Source organism: Dromiciops gliroides, chromosome 4 (assembly GCF_019393635.1).
Source record: "Dromiciops gliroides isolate mDroGli1 chromosome 4, mDroGli1.pri, whole genome shotgun sequence".
NCBI lineage: Eukaryota > Metazoa > Chordata > Mammalia > Microbiotheria > Microbiotheriidae > Dromiciops > Dromiciops gliroides.
The window spans coordinates 94,486,063-94,508,576 of NC_057864.1; the positions used below are offsets into that span (position 1 = coordinate 94,486,063).

Here is a 22,514-nt window from a genome sequence, read left to right on the forward strand (position 1 = left end):
TACAACCCTTGCCACAATGGAGGTGTTTGCTATTCCATCTGGGATGACTTCACCTGCTCGTGTCCCCCAAACACAGCAGGAAAAGCCTGTGAGGAAGTCAAGTGGTGTGAACTCAGCCCATGCCCACTTGAATCCCAATGTCAGCTGGTACCACGAGGCTATGATTGTAGGTATAATTAAAAGATACCATCTTCTCTAATTAACTGTAAAGAGACAGCCACATGGAAAATACTGCAGATCAAATTACCTGCCTGCTCAAAAACGAGGTGCCCCAATTTGAGTACTAGGAAAAGAGTCTTGAGTTAATCCCAAAGCCCCTTTTCTCCTTCCTGCTTCTTTCAAGATCCTGCTAACTTCAAGTGGAAGTCAGATGGTCCCCTTCTTTGGCTGCCTCTCCTGTCTCTTGATAATCCTGATGAGATGTGGAGCAATCCTAGTTCTAACTCTTCTGATGAATGAAGGCAATCAATCTTCTGTATTTTGCAGCTCCCCCAAGTAAAATGCAGCCCAGGAAGCCCTAGGCTACAATCTCCCTGCATTACTGGGGAAAAGTGATCCTGGAGTCTGAAAGATTTCTCACCCCACCTTTAACCCCATTAGATAAATATAATGGAGTTTTGAGACTAGGAGGAGGTATAGCCAAGGGATTAAGAGGGATAGCTAGCATTCTCTGAACCCTTCCTGCTTCTATTGAGTAGCCCCTGTGCCTGAAGAATAAAATGGAACTCAATTCTGCCACTTACTACAGGTGCGACCTTGGTTAAGTTTCTTTTTGGGGGGGGGCAATGAGAGTTAATTGACTTGCTCAGGGTCACACAGCTAGTAAGTGTCAAGTGACTGAGGCTGGATTTGAACCTCCTGAATCCAGGGCCAGTGCTTTATCCACTGTGCCACCTAGCTGTCCCCTTGGTTAAGTTTCTTAACCTCTATTGGCCTCAGTTTCCTCATACATAAAATAAATTTGTCAGTTAATGAGTATTTATTATCTATATTACTATCTATGTGCCAGGCACTGTGCTAAGGATACAGAGAGGAAGGCAAACTAAGGGAGAAAAGCAAGAGAACCTCATAGGTCCATTCTTAGTTCTAGAGCTATTTAATACCATAGTCCCAGTTTTGCTGCCCCATTTTCTGGACAGATCCATGTCACACCACTTCCTCTCCTGCCTCCCCCCCCCCACTGCCTGCCATTGTATGAATGAGAAAATTAATGCTCAGAGTTAATTCAACTTTACCAAGATGGCTCTGGTAGTCAGGAGCAGAGTAAGACTCAGACTCAGGACTCTTACTTCCATGCCACTGCTGCCTCTCTTAATTATTATTATTATTATTATTATTATTATTATTACTAATAATAATAATAATACATCCTAATCTCTGCTTTTGAGAAACAGTGTTCTAAAGCTCATTCCAAACCTGGGTTTCTACCTCTGCTTGGGGCCTATCCCAGGATAAAAATTTAGTTTGCTTTGGGCTCATTTGGGAAGTAATGCTTATACTCACCAACAAATGGGATGAGGCTAAAGATTAAAACAGGTTTCTCTGAAGTAACATTTCTCTTAATTTATTCATTGGGCTATGTCTGTCTGGTTCAGGCTATAAAATAGTCTGGCTATCACCCTGCCAGTGCTTCAGTAAACTGCTTCTCTTACCCTGTAGCAAGAGGGTTAATTTGAGGATGTTCTCTTTCATTTTGGAATGAATGCTATTGGTATCTTGGTTCTCTTTTCTTAAGTGAAACATCTTAATGATAAAACTTAAGTCCCTAATCCCAACAGCATGTTACAGAAAATCCAAGTCTCTCTAATGTTATCTTTGCAAAAAGCACAAGATTTCTGAGACTGAAAGCCCCAAACTAATGACCATCATTCAGCCCATATCATTTCTCCCTGTTCCTCTCACCCACTAAAGTGGAATGCAGAAAGCCACCTAAGATTCAGGTAATGCAATCCCCAGAAAAAATGCCCTTTGAAAATAGAGGTTTGGTTGGTGTTTGGGGTTCTTTCCCATTGATAGTTAAGGAGGGTCAACATATGTAAAATGTGAGAGAAACAGCTAAAATGTCTGGATGTCAACTAGACAAAAATGTCTAAGTCAAAAGGTTTTATATATAGCTTAACTCGGAGAAGAGAGAGAATGTAATTGGAGAGATATGATGCCATTTTCCTTTGAGAGAAGTGAAGGGGTCACTTAGAGCAAATGCTAGAGTTCACTTTTTCTACTTTCTAAGATCAAATTGTACAAGATGTTATGATCCAATCATTGTAGGCTTTTTAAAAAATTAAACTACATTGAGATTAGGTCTAATAGTTCAGTTCATATACCACCATGGATTTGATTCACCCATTGTAATTTTATTCAGGCTCTAATGTATATTTCCTTAATTTTAAACCAGAGATTTTTAAAGCATGAAGTTGTGAGACAAACAATCAAAGGATTTTCTGTGAGGGGAGTGATTTGTAAACTATGAGACAAGGGTTGCAGCTGGAGAGTCAGGGGCAGAGTCAGCAAGACCTGAGTTCAAGGACCACCCCAGGCAGATGTTGGTTGTGTGAGCCAGCTCCTAACTCAGCCCAAGTGCCCCAGGCTGCTCTAGAAGATTACAAGTGGTAGAACAGATGCCATTCTAAATTGGCTATAATGGCTACGTTATAGCCATCCCACCTCCACTGCAACAAAGCTATTGTTATTATGATAAACTCAATGTGTGCCAAGTGGCTTGAATAAGAAGGAAAAACATGCCATGGAAGACTGTATCTGATAAGAGGAGTTCGTAGAATCACAGATTTAGACATAAAGGAGACCTCAAAGGTCATCTTAAGAAGCCAACCTCACATTTTAGAAACAAGGAAACTGAGGTCCTCAGAACTGGACACTTGTCTGCAGTCACACATGGATGAAGTAGCATGGGTACCCAGGTCCTCTGACGACCATGAGCATTGTGGTTATTACCCAAATCATGGGTTGTGATCATGACATTTTCAAAAGTGCTAGTTTCTGACTGAACTTTAAAATGAATCATTCATTTACTGCCAGAAATATTGGGGGAATTTTTTTTGTAGTCTTCCTCTGACTGGACAATCTCCTCAGCAGGTATCATGTGATGTCCAGTAGTCTCTACTCCTCCCTGTATAATATCCACCCAGGGCTGTGCTGCAGCCAGCCCAAACCATCTCTTGATAGATTGTTAAGTTTCAGCAGTATTTATACCTCATTACAAATCAGTATGCGATTGTTTTGTTGATTGGACTCAAGAAAGTAATAGAAAAATGTAATAATAATGAAGATAAAACAGGTGTTTGGGGGTTACTTTTTCTGAGAGCTACTGTTAAACATTTACCAGCACACCCCTCAGTCTCTTCCAAATGCAGGTACCTTTGTGCCCTTGCCTAGGAATGGTTTCTTTTAAGTGCAAAAAGCCCTAGTTATGGTTCTATAAAATGAAGACAATCCATTTTGTTGCATTGAGCTGTAGTGCACAAAACTAGAGTTCTAATAAATACCACAGTACTTGGAGGACTTCATAATAATTCCTGGGATTTCATTCCTTTTCTACTTAAAATTAAAAAACAAGCAAACAATACAAAATGGTCGTCAAGGTAACAATCAGAGGTATAAACCATGAGTTTCTTTTGTAAGTTATTTGTATTCCTATCACAGGGCTTGTACATTTAGGGCTCAATGAGACCTTAGAAGTCATCTAATCCAATTCTTTCATTTTAAATATAATAAAAAGGGAGTGTTGAGACTTTAAGTGAATTGCCTAAGATCAAAAAGTATTAGGACAGCTGGATTTGAACTCAAGATCCTATGACTTTCCATTATATGATGCTTAATGACTCCTTCTTGATTAATTGACTGAAAAAACCTAGATCATCTCACTGGTATCATTTTCTCTCCTTAGGTATTGCCAATGCCATGTTCAGTGGGCAGGAGAGTGCCCTATTTTTCAGAAGCAATGGAAAGATCACAAGGGAACTCACCAATGTTACATTTGGCTTTCGAACCAGGGACTCCGATGTCATCTTGCTGTATGCAGAGAAAGAACCAGAATTTATTACTATAAGCATTCAGAATTCTAGATTAGTATTTCAACTACAAAGTGGCAATAGCTTTTATATGCTAAGCCTGAGGAGCATGCAGCCAGTGAGTGATGGAATATGGCACCAGGTGTTTCTTTCCATGACGGAACCGTCGGCCCAGTCCTCTCGATGGCGAATGGAGGTAGATGACCAAACAACCACTGTGACGAGCCTAGTAGCCACTGGAAACCTCAACTTTCTAAAGGAAGACACGAATATTTATCTGGGTGATAAGCCTTTTGACAATCTGGATGGTCTTCGAGGATGTCTGAGCTCAGTAGAAATCGGTGGCATTTATCTCTCTTACTTTGAAAATGCTGATGGCCACAATAAAAAGCCCCAGGAAGAGCAATTTCTCAAAATATCTACAAATCCAGTGGTCACCGGCTGTTCTCAGGTAGATGCCTGCAATTCTAATCCCTGTTTGCATAATGGAAACTGTGAAGACTTCTATAACTCTTATGGCTGTGTGTGTCCCATGGGGTGGACAGGGACACACTGTGAAATCAACATTGACGAATGTTTTTCCAAACCTTGTATCCATGGCAACTGCTCTGATAGGATTGCAGGCTACACTTGCAGGTGTAATCCTGGCTACACCGGTGTGAATTGTGAAACAAACATTGATGACTGCGAGAACCACCAGTGTGCCAATGGAGCTACTTGCATTGATGGCATCAATGGCTATTCCTGTTTGTGTTCTGGTAACTATACAGGCAAATTGTGCAGGTAAGTACTTCCACTGGAGGACCCTTTGGCTTTAGAACATACTTTACTCCTTTCTTTTTTAGAATGAGAAAACTTGAATACCTGGGGCATACAATGGCTTCCTCACTTGGTTATGACTTCAACCAAACTACCAAGGAAGAATATGTCTCTAGTTATCTTTATTAGGCTATGAGAACTCATCAACAAGAGTCCAGAAGGTCTTCTAGCATTGAGGCACCTAGAATATCTCTCCACATCAAAATTGACTCCCAGGATATCAGGAAAACTAGGAAAAACATGCTCCCTGTAACAAGAGCTGGAGAGAAGGGATTCATAAAAGTATTTCTCAGCTTACCTAGAATATTAGAAAAACCTGAAGAAACCCCTAGGCCAAAATTCAATACTGGTAATAACCTCCAAGTCAATTCATCAGGCATTTATTAAGTTCCAACTATATGCCAAAAGCGGTGCTAAACTGTAGGAATACAAAGAAAGGTAAAAACAAAACAAAAACGCTTCATTTTTTTTGGTATTTTATATACATGGTCTAAGAATGACTTTTTTCCCAAAAAAATATATATTGCTTCAAGATTTCCATTCAAGGAAATCATTATTATCTCCTAGGTTTTACATGTTTTAAAATGTCTGAAGTAGTAAAGGTATCTGTTTTTTTATTTATTGAGTATTTACAATATTTAAAGAGGAGGGATAAGATATTCCTTGCCCTCAAGAAACTTACAATCTATTTCTATGTTTTGGCTCATATTTGAAAATAAATCTATTTTTAAATGGGCACACCAAAATGCCCAAATGGATTATACTTATTTATAATCAACCACAGCAATGGCCCTTTCATGGGAGCTATTTCATTCTCCCTGTCTCTCTTAACAGGCTGTAAAGGTAGCATAAGATATAATAAGCTTGAGGCTAAGAATTAGGCCTACATTCAATTCAATTAAACAAAAATCTATAAAGTGCCTACTATGTAACAGCCAATCATTATGTAAGGCACATGGGACACACACACACACACACACACACACACACACACACACACACACAGGCTTTTGCCCTCAGGAAGTTTCCATTCCACTGGTGCATCCATCATGGACACAAATAAACATATACTAGCTAGTCATAATATGAATGCAAAGTAACTGGGGACAGGTGGCACTGGTAACAGCAGTGATGTTGGGACAGGAATTAGGGAAGCCTCTTTAGAGGGGTTCCAAGAATCAGGGGTAAAGAGAAGAAAATCTGTCTTCTACAAGAAGCCTTTCCTAGAGGCCCCTATCCCCTATTCTCAGTAGAAATATAGAACGTACTGAAATACAGAAATATATTGCCTGAAATATAGAAAGTTCTGGACTCATGCTTGTTGGTTGACTCATTATCATTATCATTAATAACAGTAACAACAACTGCTACTACCATTTACATAATACTTACTATGTTCCACACACTTTGCTAAGCACTTTGCAATGATTATTTAATTTGATCCTCACAACAACCCTCAGAGGTAGGTGCTATTGATATTCCCATCATATACAATGAGGAAACTGAGGCAAATAGAGCTTAAGTGGCTTGCCCAGAGTCACATAGCTAGCAAGTCTCAAAGGATGGATTTGAGTGGAGATCTTCCTCATTCTAGGCCCAGTGTTCTACTCACTCTACCACCAGGCTTCCTGATTAAGGGGTTATCTCACCATTTGCAAAGGTATAAAGGTGGGAGATAAATTCTTATTTACAGGGAACAGGAAGTAGGCCAGTTTGGCTAGAATATAGCATACACGGGGTTGGGGGGGGTAGGGAATAATATATAATTAGCCTGGAAAGATAGGGTGGAGCTGGGTTATGAAGGGTTTTATATACCCAAAAGAGGAAATTCTATTTTATCCTAAAGCAGTAAGGTGCTTATGAAACTGCCTGGCTTTTCCACTTACTAGATATATGACTTTGGGCAAGTTACTTCATCAAGATCCTTAGTTTTTAGGTCTGTGAAATGGGAAATCAATGTCTATCTTACTTCTTGGGTTTGTTGTGAGATACATCAAATAAAACTGGATGGAAAAACACTTGGGAAATTGGTAATACAAATAAAAGTTTTTGTTGAAGAGTCACTTTAACATAGTCCTAGAGTCAGGAAAAACTACATTAAAATCCCATCCATCTCTGTTACTAATTGATAATACAACCATTATAGCCTCTCTCCAAGACTTTAATCTTAAATTATAAATGGGTGACTTGCGGTGTGTGCCCATTCACTAATGAAATCACACATCCTATATGTTAGTCAACATTCATTCATCCAGAAGTTACTATGGGCTAGACACTCTGCTAAGCTCTGGGAATACAAAGAAAGGCAAAATATTATCCCTGCCCTCAAAATGCTGACATTCTAGTGGGGTAGACAACATATAAATAATGAGGTACATACAAGATATGATGTAGTAGATGGAAGGTAATCCCAGAGAAAAGCAGCAGGGGATGGATGGGAGAAGGGACCAGGGAAGACTCTAGCAGAAAGAAGGATTTGAGCCCAATCTTAAAGGAAGCAAGGTGGGAAGGAAGGAAGGAGAGAGGAAGGGAGGAAGAGCATTCTAGGTACGGAGGACAGCAAAAGCAATGTCACCAAGACAGGAGATGGAGCGTCACATACAATAAGCAAGTGGTCCAGTGGCTGGATCAACGAGCATGTGGAAGGTGGAAATGTACAAGGGGCCAGGTTGTGAAAGGTTTTGAATGCCAAAATACTTTCTATTTGATCCTAGCCATAGTAGAAAGCTTCTCAAAAGGCCCCACAAAATGTACTTTGTATTAATATACACACGTACAAATATTAAGGTTTACATGCATGTATATACATGTGTATGCATTTACATCCATGTATGCAAAGATAGCTTCATTTTTGTCTTCATTATCTCCATCACCTAGAACTGTGCCTTGTGCGTGAGAAAATGATTATTCCACAAGACAACCGCCTCTGGTACAATTAAAAGCACCAGCTTTTAAATCATCTGGAATCCAAGGACTGAGCTCAAATTCCTAATTCTAATTTCTAAATTCTAATTCAAATTAGCACCTTATAAACTGTGTGACCCCAGACAACTTCACAACCTCCCCAGATTTCAGCTCACTCATCTGTAAAATGAGGGTCTTAGATGAGATGGCCTCCCAAGGTCCTCTCCAACTCCAGGTCTATGAGACTGTGATCTCATCTTCAAATGGATTGGTTTCTGTGCATGGGCCACATCCTCCCCTCCCCACCCCTTCCGCGTAAGCTTCCCTAGCATTTGCACATATGGTCTAGAGACTGAACAAGCATCTATAACACACAGGGCTGTACAGGGTAAGATTTCATTTAAAAACAAAAAACAAAAACAGCGATAGACGGAAACTTCAGCTCATCGTTACTGTGAAGCTTGTGTGTATATTCTGTAATCTTCTATGGATTCCATCATGTATACAGCCCGATCACTATCCAAAATGGCCACACTCTAGGTCCAGGAGCAGTTCCCATTCTGTTCTCTATATACAAACGTCTTGGAGAGAATTTGGCCCGAGTTCTGCTTCACTATGAGTTATTAGATAGGGAGCAACAAGGCCTGGCAGGGCAAGGAGAGGTCAATTCTGAAAGCCCACGGCCAAGTCACATGGGTGATTTTGTACCAGACTGCTGTCCTGGTTTTCTTGGCCTTTGAGAGTCAAGATTTTTTTTTTCCTATTGCTTTGGTTGATTTATTAGGCAGGCAGCGGCAAATATAGTAAGTTCCTTTCCGATCCCAAATTTATAGCCACACCATGGCATAGATCTTGTCTCCTACAAGAAAACCCTGTAGACATGGAAGATGTATGATTGCTCCTGCTGCAGCCCCCTGCCGTGCCTCATTTAGAGGGGAAAGTAACTCATGTGTAATACTGAGCATTTAAACATTTGGCGCTAAGTCAGCCTGTGTTCTTAATTAGCCAGGCAACCGCTCCACGTCGGAACTTTTTTTGGGGGGAAAAAGTTTTCTTGAATGAAATGAACAAGATGAACAGCTGTGACTGTCACTCTTATCTCTCTCTAGACAAACCAGATTACCCATGACAGTTTGTGGGAACGAGAGAAGAAACCTCACTTGCTACAATCACAGCAACTGCACAGAGCTCCAGGGCGATTTAAAATGCGTGTGCCGGCCAGGTTTTACTGGAGAATGGTGAGCCACCTCAGGAGTTGAGGAAAATTCATGATGGAGGAAAGAATTCTAGTAGATGATCCAAGTTTCTTCCTGCTCCAATGCTCCCCTTCCCCCTTCCCCCTTCCCATCCTCAGGGAATTTTTTTCCTTATCTTAATCCCCAAAAGAAAAATCTATATGGATGTAGGCATTTAAAATTATAGAATTTTAACATGGTTCAGTGAGAGACAAAGACAGAGACAGGATGGCCTATAATGTAAACACAAAGGAATTAGAGTCTGTTAGTCAGGAACCTTAATAGGAAAATGTAACTGATACAAATTCCAAAGGTTATTATCCCCACCTCCATGATACCAATATTTCTGGCTCCTCCCTCAACACATAAATGCTCCTGGCTCCATGGGACTATCACAAGAATTCCAAACATGGCAAAAATGAGGTTTCTATCAATTTAAAATTAAACAGCACATAAGGAAGAAGGGCTAAACCACCAGCTTGCCAAGATATCCAGAAGCCCAGCAATAACATCCTCCACTTTTATTCTCCCTTCACCCCAGAGCTGCTATCTAAGGCCCTCAACCATTCCTCATCTAGTGGTCGCAGAGGCAGACAGATGAATACAATCACTTATTGGGAAATATTAGAACAACCATCATCTGCCAATCCCATACAGCTAGCTCCAAAGTTGGATTGGGATCGCCTAGGCTCCCTACCCACTCCTGTGCATTACAAAGAAATTCAAGTACACATGACTCGCATATCCAAGCTGTGCCCACATGCATAATGGGGGCACAGCTTGGATATAATTTTTGTTTAAAGTTAATTGAATAGTTATTGAGTAAATGTGTTCAGTAGGCTTGGGGTGGGGGTGTATGTAACACAAACTAGTTTGCCTGCATTTTTTTTTTTACTTTTCAACCAATTACTCTGGCCCAGACACAGCCATAATGTCCTTATTTCTGCTTAACAGTAGGCAGACTGGGGGCATTCTTTTATTTTGGCTGGTTGGGTCCCTTAGGGGTAAATCTAGCCTTTGCCACATAACACAGCTTCTGTTGATGTTGCTAGGCACAGGCATCCATCCGCTTCCTGAGCACAGATGCATGGATAGAGCAGGCTATGGCCCTAAGCCACATTCCTACTTTCCATAGTTTTTGTTACTCAGTTTAGTCATTCTGTACACACCAATCAATGTCACACATCACATTAAGTGCTAGAGACTGCTCAGCTGGCCTCCAACTTATTATAGCTCCCAAATGCTGCAACTAGTCCTCTGCTCTAAGTTTTCTATCATCTTCTTAACTATCTTTGAGCTCTTTCTTCTTACATGGCAGTCCAGTCGGCTTCTGGTTTCATGACATGCTTTTTAAAGACTAGCTATGCATCCAAAGCTTTGGGGTATGCTGTTTCTACTCCCTTTCCTCACACATTGTGCGTATTTAATAGAAAGGGGTCCTTTTAAAATCTCCTACATTTATTCATTCAAAGGAATTCAGGACTGAAAGTTGAATTTTTAACATGAAAAATAGCTAGGGGCAGGGACTCTGAGGTTTTCCTTTGGCTGGGAGAGGGAAAGTAATGGGGAAAATAGAGGGATCATCTAGGTAAACTTCCTCTCTGCAAACTGATTTCTAAACCAGCAAGCACTTACTTAATACTTTCCACATTTCCAAAGCCCTTTCCCATCATTAGTTAATTCGCCAGATGCTAATAGATTTATTTATTTTCATTTCCACCTACTAGTTAACCTCTAATGAACACTCAAGTGACTTCAGTGCTGGCATCCTCTGTGTTGTTCGGCTCTGTCTCCATTAAAATAGCAACATAAGGAAAGGGGGGATTGGGGTGGGGGGTTAAAGAAAGAAGCTAGAGAAATCCAAGGAAATGTTAGCAGTGTCCCAAGGCCGAATGGATATAACTTATAAAGCTCCCAAAGATGTTGAAAAACTTTCAACTAAAAATGTGTCTCCTCTGTTGACTGGTTAAATCCCATACTTGACAAAATCGCCCCAGCAGGTTGTGAATGATGGATGAAATGGAACACTCCTGCCCACCCGGTACAGAGAGTGCTTTGGCAGACTCTGATAAGTTGTAAAATTTAGCTCAGATCTAATCAGAGAAGACTCCTTCCAGCCCAGAAGCCTAGGCCAAAAAAAGGAAAACAAAATTTCTCAAGCATGTTAGGTATCTGTGGGGGTAAGGGTATGTTTTTCTTGGAAGATACTGACTTTTCCTTCCTCCTCCTCCCTTACCTACCACCCTATTCATCAAGAGTTCTGTTAGGCCACTGGACAAACCAGGCTTCTCTGTTATTCAAGAGATAAGCATCTTTCTCACCTAAAATGCTAAACCCCATTTAAGTGGGATTTGATGTGAATTTCAAAATAGTACAATTTGGCACCATTTAGAATTTTCTAAGTTCATGGACAAGTTGCTGGCTAAAGACAAAACAAATTAGCAGTGTTATCTTGTCAGCAGAACTACAAAGAAAAGGTTCTCTTCTGGGCATTATGCTCTTGAAAGGCAGGGAAACTTCCTGAAATGCTGAAGAAGGTCCTAAGTCCCTGAAGCACAGCTGAATTCCTAGGTAGAGCCCACTCCCAATCTACTTTGCCTTCTTCTCTGGGGTACAGAGTGAAACCAGAATCCCAAACCTTCTAAAAATGGACCTTTCCAATGTTTTGGTTGGATATCCCCCTTAGCACGCTAGCACCCTCTCAGATGATTTAAATGGGGGCAATGTTGGCTAGAGTATTGGCTGTATTCATTCAGCTGCCTCTGATATGCAAAGTCTTGGATGGCAACACTACCCCCTCTCTCATGGTTCTCACCCGTCCCTAATAAACTCAACTTTTATAAGGTGGGAAAAACACACGAATACTCTCCAGGGAGAAACTAGGTTTTACAGTGCCCCAGCTTCTCAGTTGGATTCCAAAGACATACACCTGTTTTATTCATTCGAGCTAAGTGAAGACAATTTTTTTTAGGATATCATTTCTTTACCTTGAGCAAAAGGTTTGATAGATGAATTTTAAAGGGTGTTCTCCCCACAATGCGTGGCAGCTGGTGGATGAGATTTTGTTCTGAGTCCCGATGAAATACTCAAATCACTGTTTCTCAGTAAGCTCATTCAACAAGTTGGGGATGGGATGTCTCTGTTTGTTCTTTGAGGTGTGAAAAGGACATCAATGAGTGTGACTCTGACCCCTGCCTAAATGGAGGCCTGTGCCAGGACCTGCTTAACACGTTTCGGTGCAACTGCGATGGAAACTTTGCAGGACAGCGCTGTGAGCTCGATGTAAGCGACCTCTCCTTCCATGTCTCTCTCTTATTGTGGCAGAATCTCTTTCAGCTTCTCTCTTACCTCATACTGCGAATGGACGATGATCCAGTTGTTGAGTGGGGTGAACAGGAAGACTACTAAGAGTATCAATCAACTCTCTCTAATTTATGAGCCATTGAAACTTAACGACAGCTGCCTTCCTTTTGTGGGAAAGTCAGCTTTAGAACTTAAAAAAAAATAGCAATCCAAGTTTTCAAATAATCCCAAAGACAGTTTTGAAGCTTATGGCTAGTATTTCATATGCACAGAATGCATTTCCTTGTGATGGATTTAAGCCTCCATAGCACAAAATCCTTTAGCATTTAGAAGGTTTTCACACAAGTGGGCAGGGCCTAGCTGCCATTATGAATCAAGTAATGATGGATTGTTCTGTGTGACAGTCAGAAAAAGGGCCCCTGCTCTCCTATCCATTTCTGTAGCTAAATTTATATTGTGATTTGCCTGCATTCACTGCTCTTCTGCTGTCTTTTATGTTACTTCACTAGGGTCTATCCTTTCTGACAGGATGGTCCAAATTTGCAAGTTAATGATTGAACTACCTTTGTCTCCCATCCATGTGGTTATGCAGAGCTTCTAAACTGTCCTACCTCACCATGATAGGATGTGCATATATATTCATGTATGTGTATATATAAATAGCATAATCTATCTATATACACATATATGAGAGGTATGTGTGTATTTGTGTGTGTGTGTGTGTGTGTGTGTGTATGAGAGAGAGAAAATATAAATAAGAATGAAAATGATTAAGAACCAGACACTAACACTAGAAAATGTTAAGTCACTGAAAATTTGGTAAGTGAATTATTGGATACAATTAGTTTCGATAGGTCAAATTATACCTAATACAGTTTTATTCCTGATCTACAAAACATTCCTCATTTAAACAAAAAGTCAGGCTAAGTCTCCCCATACCTCCTGCCTTACTATTTCAAAGAGAATACCTCTCCCTTGGATTTATGTATTTTGGGGGTCATTAAGAGATCTCTCAATGAGCCTCAGGTTACAAACCAAAACATATATTAGTACTATATAATGCTTATATACGAGACAGGGGTCAAATAGTATTCCAGATAATTAAATCTTTTTTGACCTGGTTTTTGCAATCTTTTACAAAGAAATTTGTTCTATAGAGCCAATTCTTTGAAAGCACATAAGAGATAGAGATCTTCCAACCATCAAAATATATTTGTAGCTCTGAACATAACTATACATATATACACATAACCAACCACCATGACACCAATTAGATTTCCATTAGAAAATTATGGTCCATACAATACATATAAAAATAAGATATTATAATACCAGTGTGTCCTGCTTAATAAAATATTTTACAGTATATAAAAACAGTCATTGGAGGAAATTTTATTCACTATGATTTTTGTAATTCCCATTGGCCTGGCAATTTTTGCTCTGCAGTAGGTAAGAGGCAACATTTATATAGCACTTTGAGAATTGCAAAGTGCTATTTTCTCATTGGATCTTTACAAAAGCTCAGTGAGGTAGCTGCTATTATTATCCTTATTTTATAGCTGAGAAAGGTGAGGCTGCAAGAGGTTAGGTGACTTGCCGGGGTCACACATCCAGCAAGTGTCTGAGATCAGATTCAAACTCATTTTCCTGACCCCAAATCCAGGGGTTTATGCACTGCACCAATGAATCAATCAGTAAGAGTTTATGAAACATTTACTCTATTCTGGAACTGTGATAAGTGTTGGGAATGCAAAAAACAAAAACAAAAACAGTCCCTTTATCAAAGAATTTTCCTCCTAATGGGAAGAGACTGCATGGACATAAATTGGTGCATACATGACACATTCAGAGTATATGAAAAGTAGCCTTAAAAAAAGACACTAATAGGGGCAGCTAGATGGCGCAGTGGATAGAACACCGGCCCTAGAGTCAGGAGTACCTGAGTTTGGATCCGGCCTCAGACACTTAACACTTACTAGCTGTGTGACCCCGGGCAAGTCACTTAACCCCAACTGCCTCACTAAAAAAAAAAAAAAAGACACTAATAGCTAACACAAATATCTGTGTATATTTAAAAACAAGCCTTTTTTTATTTCAATCCTGTGACAATAAGCAAATACATTCTTAATTTAGATGCTAAAGTAACAAGAGCATGAAAAAAATTTTTAGCATATGCCCATGCATCCTCTGGTTTGAAAACATGAGAGTAATAAATGAGCTAGGCAATTCTTAACATTTGTATAACTAAATATGTGTTTTAAATGTTATGCAAATGGTCAGGGTAAATCTTGACACATCTCTCTATACAATATCCTTCACAAATAAACGTGGCATGAATCCCTCTCTTGGGACATTTAACAAAGGTACTTCCAGAAGATGATATCCACATAAAAGCCCCTCTGTCCAAGGGGCTAATTTTAATTGGAACCAACTTGAGATAAAGACAGATAACTTTATTTTTATATAGAAATTAGAAGATTTCATACTGCAAATGTGTCATCGTAGAGACATGTCAGTTATTTCATTGGGGCAGAGGGCAGCCAATCTCAAAGTCCTTCCTTTCTCAGGGATTTCCCCAAGTAACCACTTTCCCCAGTTGCCACACTGCTGTCTCAGAGGATTTCTTCTGATACTTTATGACAAGGGAGGTGGGATAAAGACACTTCCTATCAACCATTCCAGTATAATTTTGCACTAGATAAAATACTGGCCAAAGCTGAAGACTATTCAAATATGTAAAGATTTCACCCATACAGCAAACATTAATGGAAAATCTATTATGTAAAAGTAGTATATTAGATCACATGCCATATAATCCAGTTTAGGACATTTAAAACATGCTGCAATTAAAAGATGGTCACTCATGCTTTCTTTGCATGTACAACACTGATGCCATTATCTTCACCGTTCTTGTAAATTGCTTTCCTTATTTTGAAAAGCTTTGTCATCCTAAAACATCCAACTTTTTTTCCTTTATATCTCTGTATTTTCTACCATGTTATTTGTGATCATAGATTTCACACTTCTTTACATTAAATAAACCTTTGCCTTTGTCTCTACCGTGTCTTCTACTTCTCACTTCTATGCTGATGGCTTTGTCTTCATTTGCTTTAAATGTGCCATTCTCCAAAAGAACCCACCAAGCACAACATATCACATTGATGCATGAAGCTTTGTCCTTCTGTCCTCCACATTCTTTTTCTACAGGCAAGTGTCAGTAAGGAAGCACCCAAGGACACCAGGACTATTTTGGTCTGTTAGGATGTTGTGTTCATTCCCTTTATCCTTCTATTTTTCTCCTTTCTCTCCCTCTCTGGAGACATTTTAGGATGCATCAGATTCTTGTCTTTTCTGATCATTAACTTACTTGTACTTTATTAAAACCATCCATCCTATTATCCCTCTCACCACTCAAAACACAGATATATTCTGAAAACCTTCCCCAATCCTTTTCTTTACTAAAGTTCCAGAATTTCCTCTTATAGCACAAGGATACATTTCATTCTGTTCACATTTCAACTACCACATGCAATCTCCATATGGATTTGTTTGTATCTATGCCTCCTTAGTTTATTAGTTTGGAGGGCATCATCACCATTGCTGAAAAATAAACAGGTGGGAAATCTGAGTCAGGGAACAAAGAGATATGGCAGCAAATGGTTTGACATTCTAAAGGAATTAGTATTTCCTCACCATTCAAAATTCCTTAGTAGGTTCTTTTTTAATTGGAGTTATTTTTTTGAAATGTCAACTCAAATTTCTTTAATTGAGAGATTTGGTAGCCTGAGAAAAGACATATTTTTTTTTTTCTTGAAAGGGTGAAAGAGAAGAGTCTGAGACAGCAAAGATATGGGTTAGAAGTGAATGGAGAAAATATAGCCATCCTTCTTAACAGCTAATTTTGTCACTGGCATAGATTTATTACTACCAAGCATGAATTTAAGCTTTTAGAAAGGTCACATACAACTCTCTGATATTTACTTAGAGCCCATGTTAGAGCCCATGGAATTTGCAAATGAATAACTACTTCAGGAATGTGATCCTCCTCTGGAAAAGTCTGATTCTGTCTGAAAAATGGATCCTTTTGTTTTGGGGAGTAGAGAGGTGGGGAAAGGCTAAGAGACTTCTCATGTTTCTTTTTTGAAAAAATAGTCTTATGAGTCAATGAATTTTTATTAATCCTTTGACAAATATTTTAAGTTTCCATTGTGTGCAGTATACTATGCTAGGTATTATGAGAGAGACATAGCTCAACTAAGACTTCTTGCCTTCAAGGAGCTTGCTATCTGTGAAAAAGGGTAAAACACCAACACATGAAGCTATAATGCACAGTGTTGTATGCTAAGTACCTTAAAGAGGTACAAAAACAAATTGGTGTGTGAAGTCTGAGCTGAAAAGTTTCTTACTGATGGAGGTTGGGATCATGAAGGAGTGTCATGGAAGAGGTCTCTACAGGAGTTGCACTCTAAAGGATGATTAGGAATTCAACAGGTGAAGGGAAAGAATGAGGATATTCTAGGGAAAGGAAAAAGCATGAGCAAAAGCAGAGACAAGAAAACATGGGATATGATAGGGGAGCAGAGAATGGCTGTTTTTAATTCATGAAGATAATTTAAATGGTTTTTTTTCATATCTTACTTTAGTCCTAAGTAAGAGATTAATTTTTTACTTCTGTCAGATGGGGGAGACTGGCTTCTTTAGGTATGTCTGTCCTTTGGTTTAGCTTCTCAAGGAGAAGGTTCCCTGAGTTACCCCCGAACACTTCTGAGGTACCCCAGGCCCATAACATTGCTATTAATATACACAGAGTGGAGAAATCTGAATGGATTGAAGGTATAACTAGGTGGATCCATAACTGGTTTATGCCCATTCCCAAAGAATGTTAGTTAATAGACCAAATTCAGACTGGAGGAAAGCGTCTAGTGGTAATGCTATAAGCCTGTAGTCACTAGTAAAAAACTGTTCAAAAATGTCATCCTGCCTTGTATGAAGACGTTAATAAAATCTACAAATGGTACAAAGCTGAGAAAGATAGCCATTAGGTGAGAGAATAAGGATTTAAGGAAATCTTGTTAGCTGGAATTATGGGCTGAATCTAACAAGATGAATTTTTAAAAAGATAAATATGTAAAATGAGAAAATCAACTGTATGAGTACAGGATTAAAGATCTCTGACTTGATAGCCTTTGGAATGGCAATAGACCTGGAACTTTTAATAGAATGAGCCAAAGTGTAATCCTGTAGCCCCCAAAAGCTAACACAACTGTACAATTAGACTGTATCAAGAATAAGAGTTTGTAGACAAGAGAGGACAAGTTTCATTGTACTGTTTTTGGAACCAAATGAGAACTGATTTTGTAAACCTCAAAATACTGCACAAGTGAGTAGGTGTAGTTGCTACTGCTGCCATTATTAGTCAGATCACCTCTAGGACAATGTGATCATTTCTAGGTGCCACATTTTAAAAGGGTTATTGTTAAAGAAAGGTTTGTTGAGAGGGCAGAGACAAGAATGGTGTGGGTTTGACGGTCATTCCACGTGGGGAATGGGTAAAGGGAATGGGAAGAGAAATGAGCTAAAGGACTTTACATTTGTAGAGCACTTTCCTTGTGCTCATAACATTATTTCATCCCTTTACAGATGAAGAAACTGATGCTTAGAGAAATCAAAAAATGTCTCTAGTAAATGACTTGTTTGAGATTTGAGCCCAACTCTCTCTTGTCTCTAAGTCCAACACACTTTATACCACGTGGTGCTGTAGGAGCGCTCTGTGGAAAAACCTTGTTCAGCTAGGTCCTAATTCAAGCTTTGTTGATAATTAGCTGTGGAATATAGGGCAGTTCCACACTGACTATATAGAAGGCAATGATAGTCATTGGAGGCACAAAAACAAAACAGTGCCTCCCCTCCAAGAGTTTACCTACTATTGGACAAGCCCTTTAGTTTCTTTGGGGTTTTTCCCTTGTTTGTAAAATAAGAGACTAGGACTAGAACTCAAAGGACCTTTGCAACTCAACAAAGTCCATGATCTTAACCTTTTCTAATCAGGACATGCATGAGAGAGAGAGAGAGACAGAGACAGACAGAGAGAATACACATGTAAATGCATAATATAAAGAGGCAAATCTCTAAGACTTGCTGAGTCCGTAGAGGGAGGGGGAATTAACAGAATAGCTTTGAGCTCTATAAAAGGAAATACTATTTGAGGATTAGCAGAATGGACTCTTCACAAATTAAGGAGCTTTACATTACTAGAAGTGTTTGTTACCCCAAGAATGGGTAACTATCAGGAATGCTATTGAAGTACTCCTCGATTAGGTAGCAAGATACACTAGATGTTCCCTAATGTCCCTTCTAAAGCTAAGATTATATTATAGTTAATATGGAATCCTAAAGCACTCTGTGTTTGTAAAAATGTCTTGTGATTATTTCATCTGTTATTCTTTGCAGCATTCCTTACCAAAAAAAAGACAGATAACGGCATCAAGATCACAGTGAGTGATATGATTTGGCCAAGATTACCCAATGACTTAGTGGAAAATTAAAATGAGACAGGATTGATCAGGAGCGATCATTAACACTCTGAACCACACTTTATAATGAAGAAATGTTTGAGAATGAGAAATTTTCCTAAGAATGTATTTTTAGATGCACTGATTTATCATGCTGCTTTCTCAGGAAAGGAAAACCTAACACAATCAACTCTGCCCTACTTAGCATCTGAAGGGCATCTTTATCATGGAGAACAAGGTTGGGTTTGCTCTCTCTCACTCTTGGAATTTATAATGCAGGCTCAGGCAAACCTTGATATGGGTACTTCACAACCTATTACACAGTTGGTGTCCAAATATTTCAGGGCATCTTGGGATATCTTATTCAAATGCAATGGTACATTTTTTTTCTTAAATTAGGTGGGAAAATGTCATCGATTAGGAAAATACTCTAAACTAAACAGAACTAGGTCAACAAATTTCCATTAAGGTCATTGTATTGAATTACAGTGTTTCATGTTTTTCTGGAAGCCGGACTCTAGAACCAAGACTTGGTTTTTGCACTTATGCTAGTGGCTGGCATAATGGATAAAGTGTTGCACCTGGAGTTAGGAAGGAGGGAGTTTGGATTATGCTTAACACTCACAAGCTCCCTAACTGTGGGCAAATCACATAACCCTGTGAATCTTGGACTTCTCATTTTAGAGGTAGCTGGTTGGTGCCCTGCCTGCAATCAGAAAGACCTCAATTTAAATCCAGCTTCAGACACTTAGTGACTACGTGACCCTGGGCAAATCATTTAACCCCTGCCTGCCTCAGTTTCCTTAACCGGAAAATGGAAATAATAATAACCTACCTTCTGAAAGTTGTTGTGAAGATAAAATGTTTGTAAAGCATTTAGTATGGTAATATATAGTGAGTATTTAATAAATGCTTGTTCCCTTCTCCCCCTCCCTTCCTTATAAACTGGGGGAGTAACACCCACCTGACAGGGTGGTTGCAGAACTCAAATAAGATGATATATGTAAAACAGTCATCAAACCTTAAAACAAATTCATAGAGCTTATATTAAGAGCTGCTGGCCTGGAATCTTCTCAGTATTAGTCATTTATGATGCATAATACAGTTTACTCTCATTTATTTATCAATCAGAAAGCATTTCTTAAGCACTGACTACATTCTGTGCAATGTGCTAAGGGCTGCAGTTACAAAAAAATATTAAACATACTTGACAGTAAATAGTAATAGTAAAAACCAGTCCCTACCCTCAAGTAGTGTTGTTGTTGCTGTTTGTCCTTCGTTCTCAAAGATGACCATGAAATCAGGAAGTCATGTCTTGACTTGCACTCATTTGGATTTAAGTAAGGGAGGGCTTTTCAAGGTCACCAAACTTACTCTCTCTTCCAGAGCCATCTGGGTCCAGTGGCAAATATATATAAAATCTCAGGATGACTAGAGATGGACCTGGATGTTTAAGGCAATTTGGGTTAAGTGACTTGCCCAGGGTCACACAGCTAGTATGTGCCTGAGGTGAGATTTGAACTCAGGTCCCCAAGGAGCTCAATACAGTGGGGATCAAAAGTGTAATGTGAATGCCAGTCTTCCTGCCTCTGAGGCCCATTCTCTGTCCATGCCTTGGCTACTTTCCAGAACACCAAGACTATATTTAAACAAAATTTCATCTTTCTGTAATTTTTCAGAAAATATTTCAAGATTTTTCTGGTGAATCCAGAGCATCATCATTATATATTAAAATGAAGAGCTGATATCAGACCCTCCTCCCAACCTAGGGCTAATTATTAATCTTCATCCCAGACCAAATTTTGCATTGCTTTAACAATAATTTAGAAGGGCCATTCTTACCTTATCAAGATCCCTAAAAGTTTACAGCTGTGACCAGGGCCTAGGAGAGTATCTTATCTCATAGGTTTATAACTCTAATCAGGACCAAGGAGAAAGTAGACTTTATTTTATCAAGAAGGACTTTGGAATGGGGGGAAGTCAGGATTAAATCTCCAAGATATTAATTAAAAGAATCATTTCTCAAAGAACCAAACACTCAACAAGGATTTACTAAATACCTTCTGTGTGCCAGGCACCGTGCTAGGAACTCTGGATACAAACTATCTATAATAGTAATCACAACCTATTCATGACGAAATAGATAAACCTTCAAGGGTCACACAACTAATAACTGTGAGAGGTAAAATTTGAACCCAGATCTTTCCATTCTGTTTCCAAAATTCCATCTATTATCTCAGGCTGCCTCAATCTGTCTATTACAGGGCTTTATCTCATTAATAAGACAATCTGGGATTTTTCTAACCTTGAAAGTTGACATCAAGGACAGTGATGTCTCTCTCATGGCATGTGCCTTGAGGGGCTTGTTAGCAAAAGAATACTGGGCTGGACAGACCTAAGTTCCTGTGGTCTTTGCCTGTAGCAGAATGACATAGAATGATGAATCCTCTTCAGCTTGCATTGAATGCACTGTCACTCATTACCTTGTCCAAGCTCCTCCCAATTTGTTTTTAAGAAGTATGCTAAAAGCCAGAATTAAACTTTGGTGTTTAAAAAAAAAAAGAGAAAATTGTTCTAAACTGTAAGTATTCATACAAAACTCATTCACTGAAAATAGTAATTGGTCAAGTCATATTCCTTTGCTATTTTTCATGTCAAGTACTTATATTCATTGTATTATAGACTTCATAAATTTTATGATTCAGATTTGCAATTTCTTGGAACATTCTTTTCAGTGTGTTCAAAATATCTACTGAGACCTAAGCCAGTACCTATGTAGGGCTATTATTTTCACTTAGCAGATTAAATTTAAAAGATCATAGATTCAGAGCTGGAAGGAATGTTAGAAATCTTCTAATCAAACCTCAATGAGAACCAGAGGCCCAGAGAGGTTTTATGACTTGGCCAAAATGGCACAGCTAGTAAGTAACCAAGCTGGTATTTGAATCCAGGGTTGACCCCAAATCCAGCACTTAGACAAACTAACTAAAATCATTTAGTTTTATTGGTTTCATGCAGATTTCATTTCCCTTTGAATGGCTTTTATTAACAAAATACCGGGCTGAACGGTTGGTGATTTTTAGATTGTCGGGTAAGGAAAGAGCTAGGTGAAGACATTACATAGAAGGCACTATACCACTATGCCTTGGGAACTCAAAGACACAATAAAGAATTACTGTCCTCAAGGAGTTTACATCCATTCATTACATGACATCATTCATTACATTGCATACATTCATATATTACATCCATTCATACTTCCTCTATGGTGATCATCCCTTTTGAAAAAATATTTTCAAAAATTATTAGACTCTATATATCCCCAAGTCTCTGGGAGTATTATAAGAAATAAATCATGATCGGTTGAAATGACAAAATACTTTGGAATAAAGTTGTAATAATATATTGTGGTTGTGACCCTGGAAAATGTATCCTGTTCAACTTGACACATTCCTATTTGCCACAAAATTGAGTGATATACTCTTTAAGACCATCTCAGAATTCAGTGCTATGCATCTAGCAAAAAAAATTTAACAAAACAGGTTATTGAGTTATTTATTAAAAAGAATTTAACAAAACCTGAATAACATATCTTTCTTGGTTAAATTCAGGAGGAATTTGACTCAGCTAGGACTTTAAAGGAGACATTACCATTGACTATCTTTTCCATTCCCTGTAGATAGAAATATGCTTTGCCCTAAGCAACTCTGGAC

At 38.9% G+C, this 22,514-nt stretch overlaps 1 protein-coding gene across 1 annotated transcript in view; it reads left to right on the forward strand.

Annotated features, from left to right (window-relative positions):
• Window positions 1-22,514, forward strand: part of CRB1 (crumbs cell polarity complex component 1) — a 312,251-nt gene that overhangs the window by 259,328 nt on the left and 30,409 nt on the right. The window contains exons 8-11 of the mRNA XM_044003104.1: window positions 1-166; window positions 3,905-4,811; window positions 8,861-8,989; window positions 12,142-12,268. Coding sequence (XP_043859039.1) covers window positions 1-166; window positions 3,905-4,811; window positions 8,861-8,989; window positions 12,142-12,268 — 1,329 coding nt within the window. The remainder of the gene's footprint in view (window positions 167-3,904; window positions 4,812-8,860; window positions 8,990-12,141; window positions 12,269-22,514) is intronic.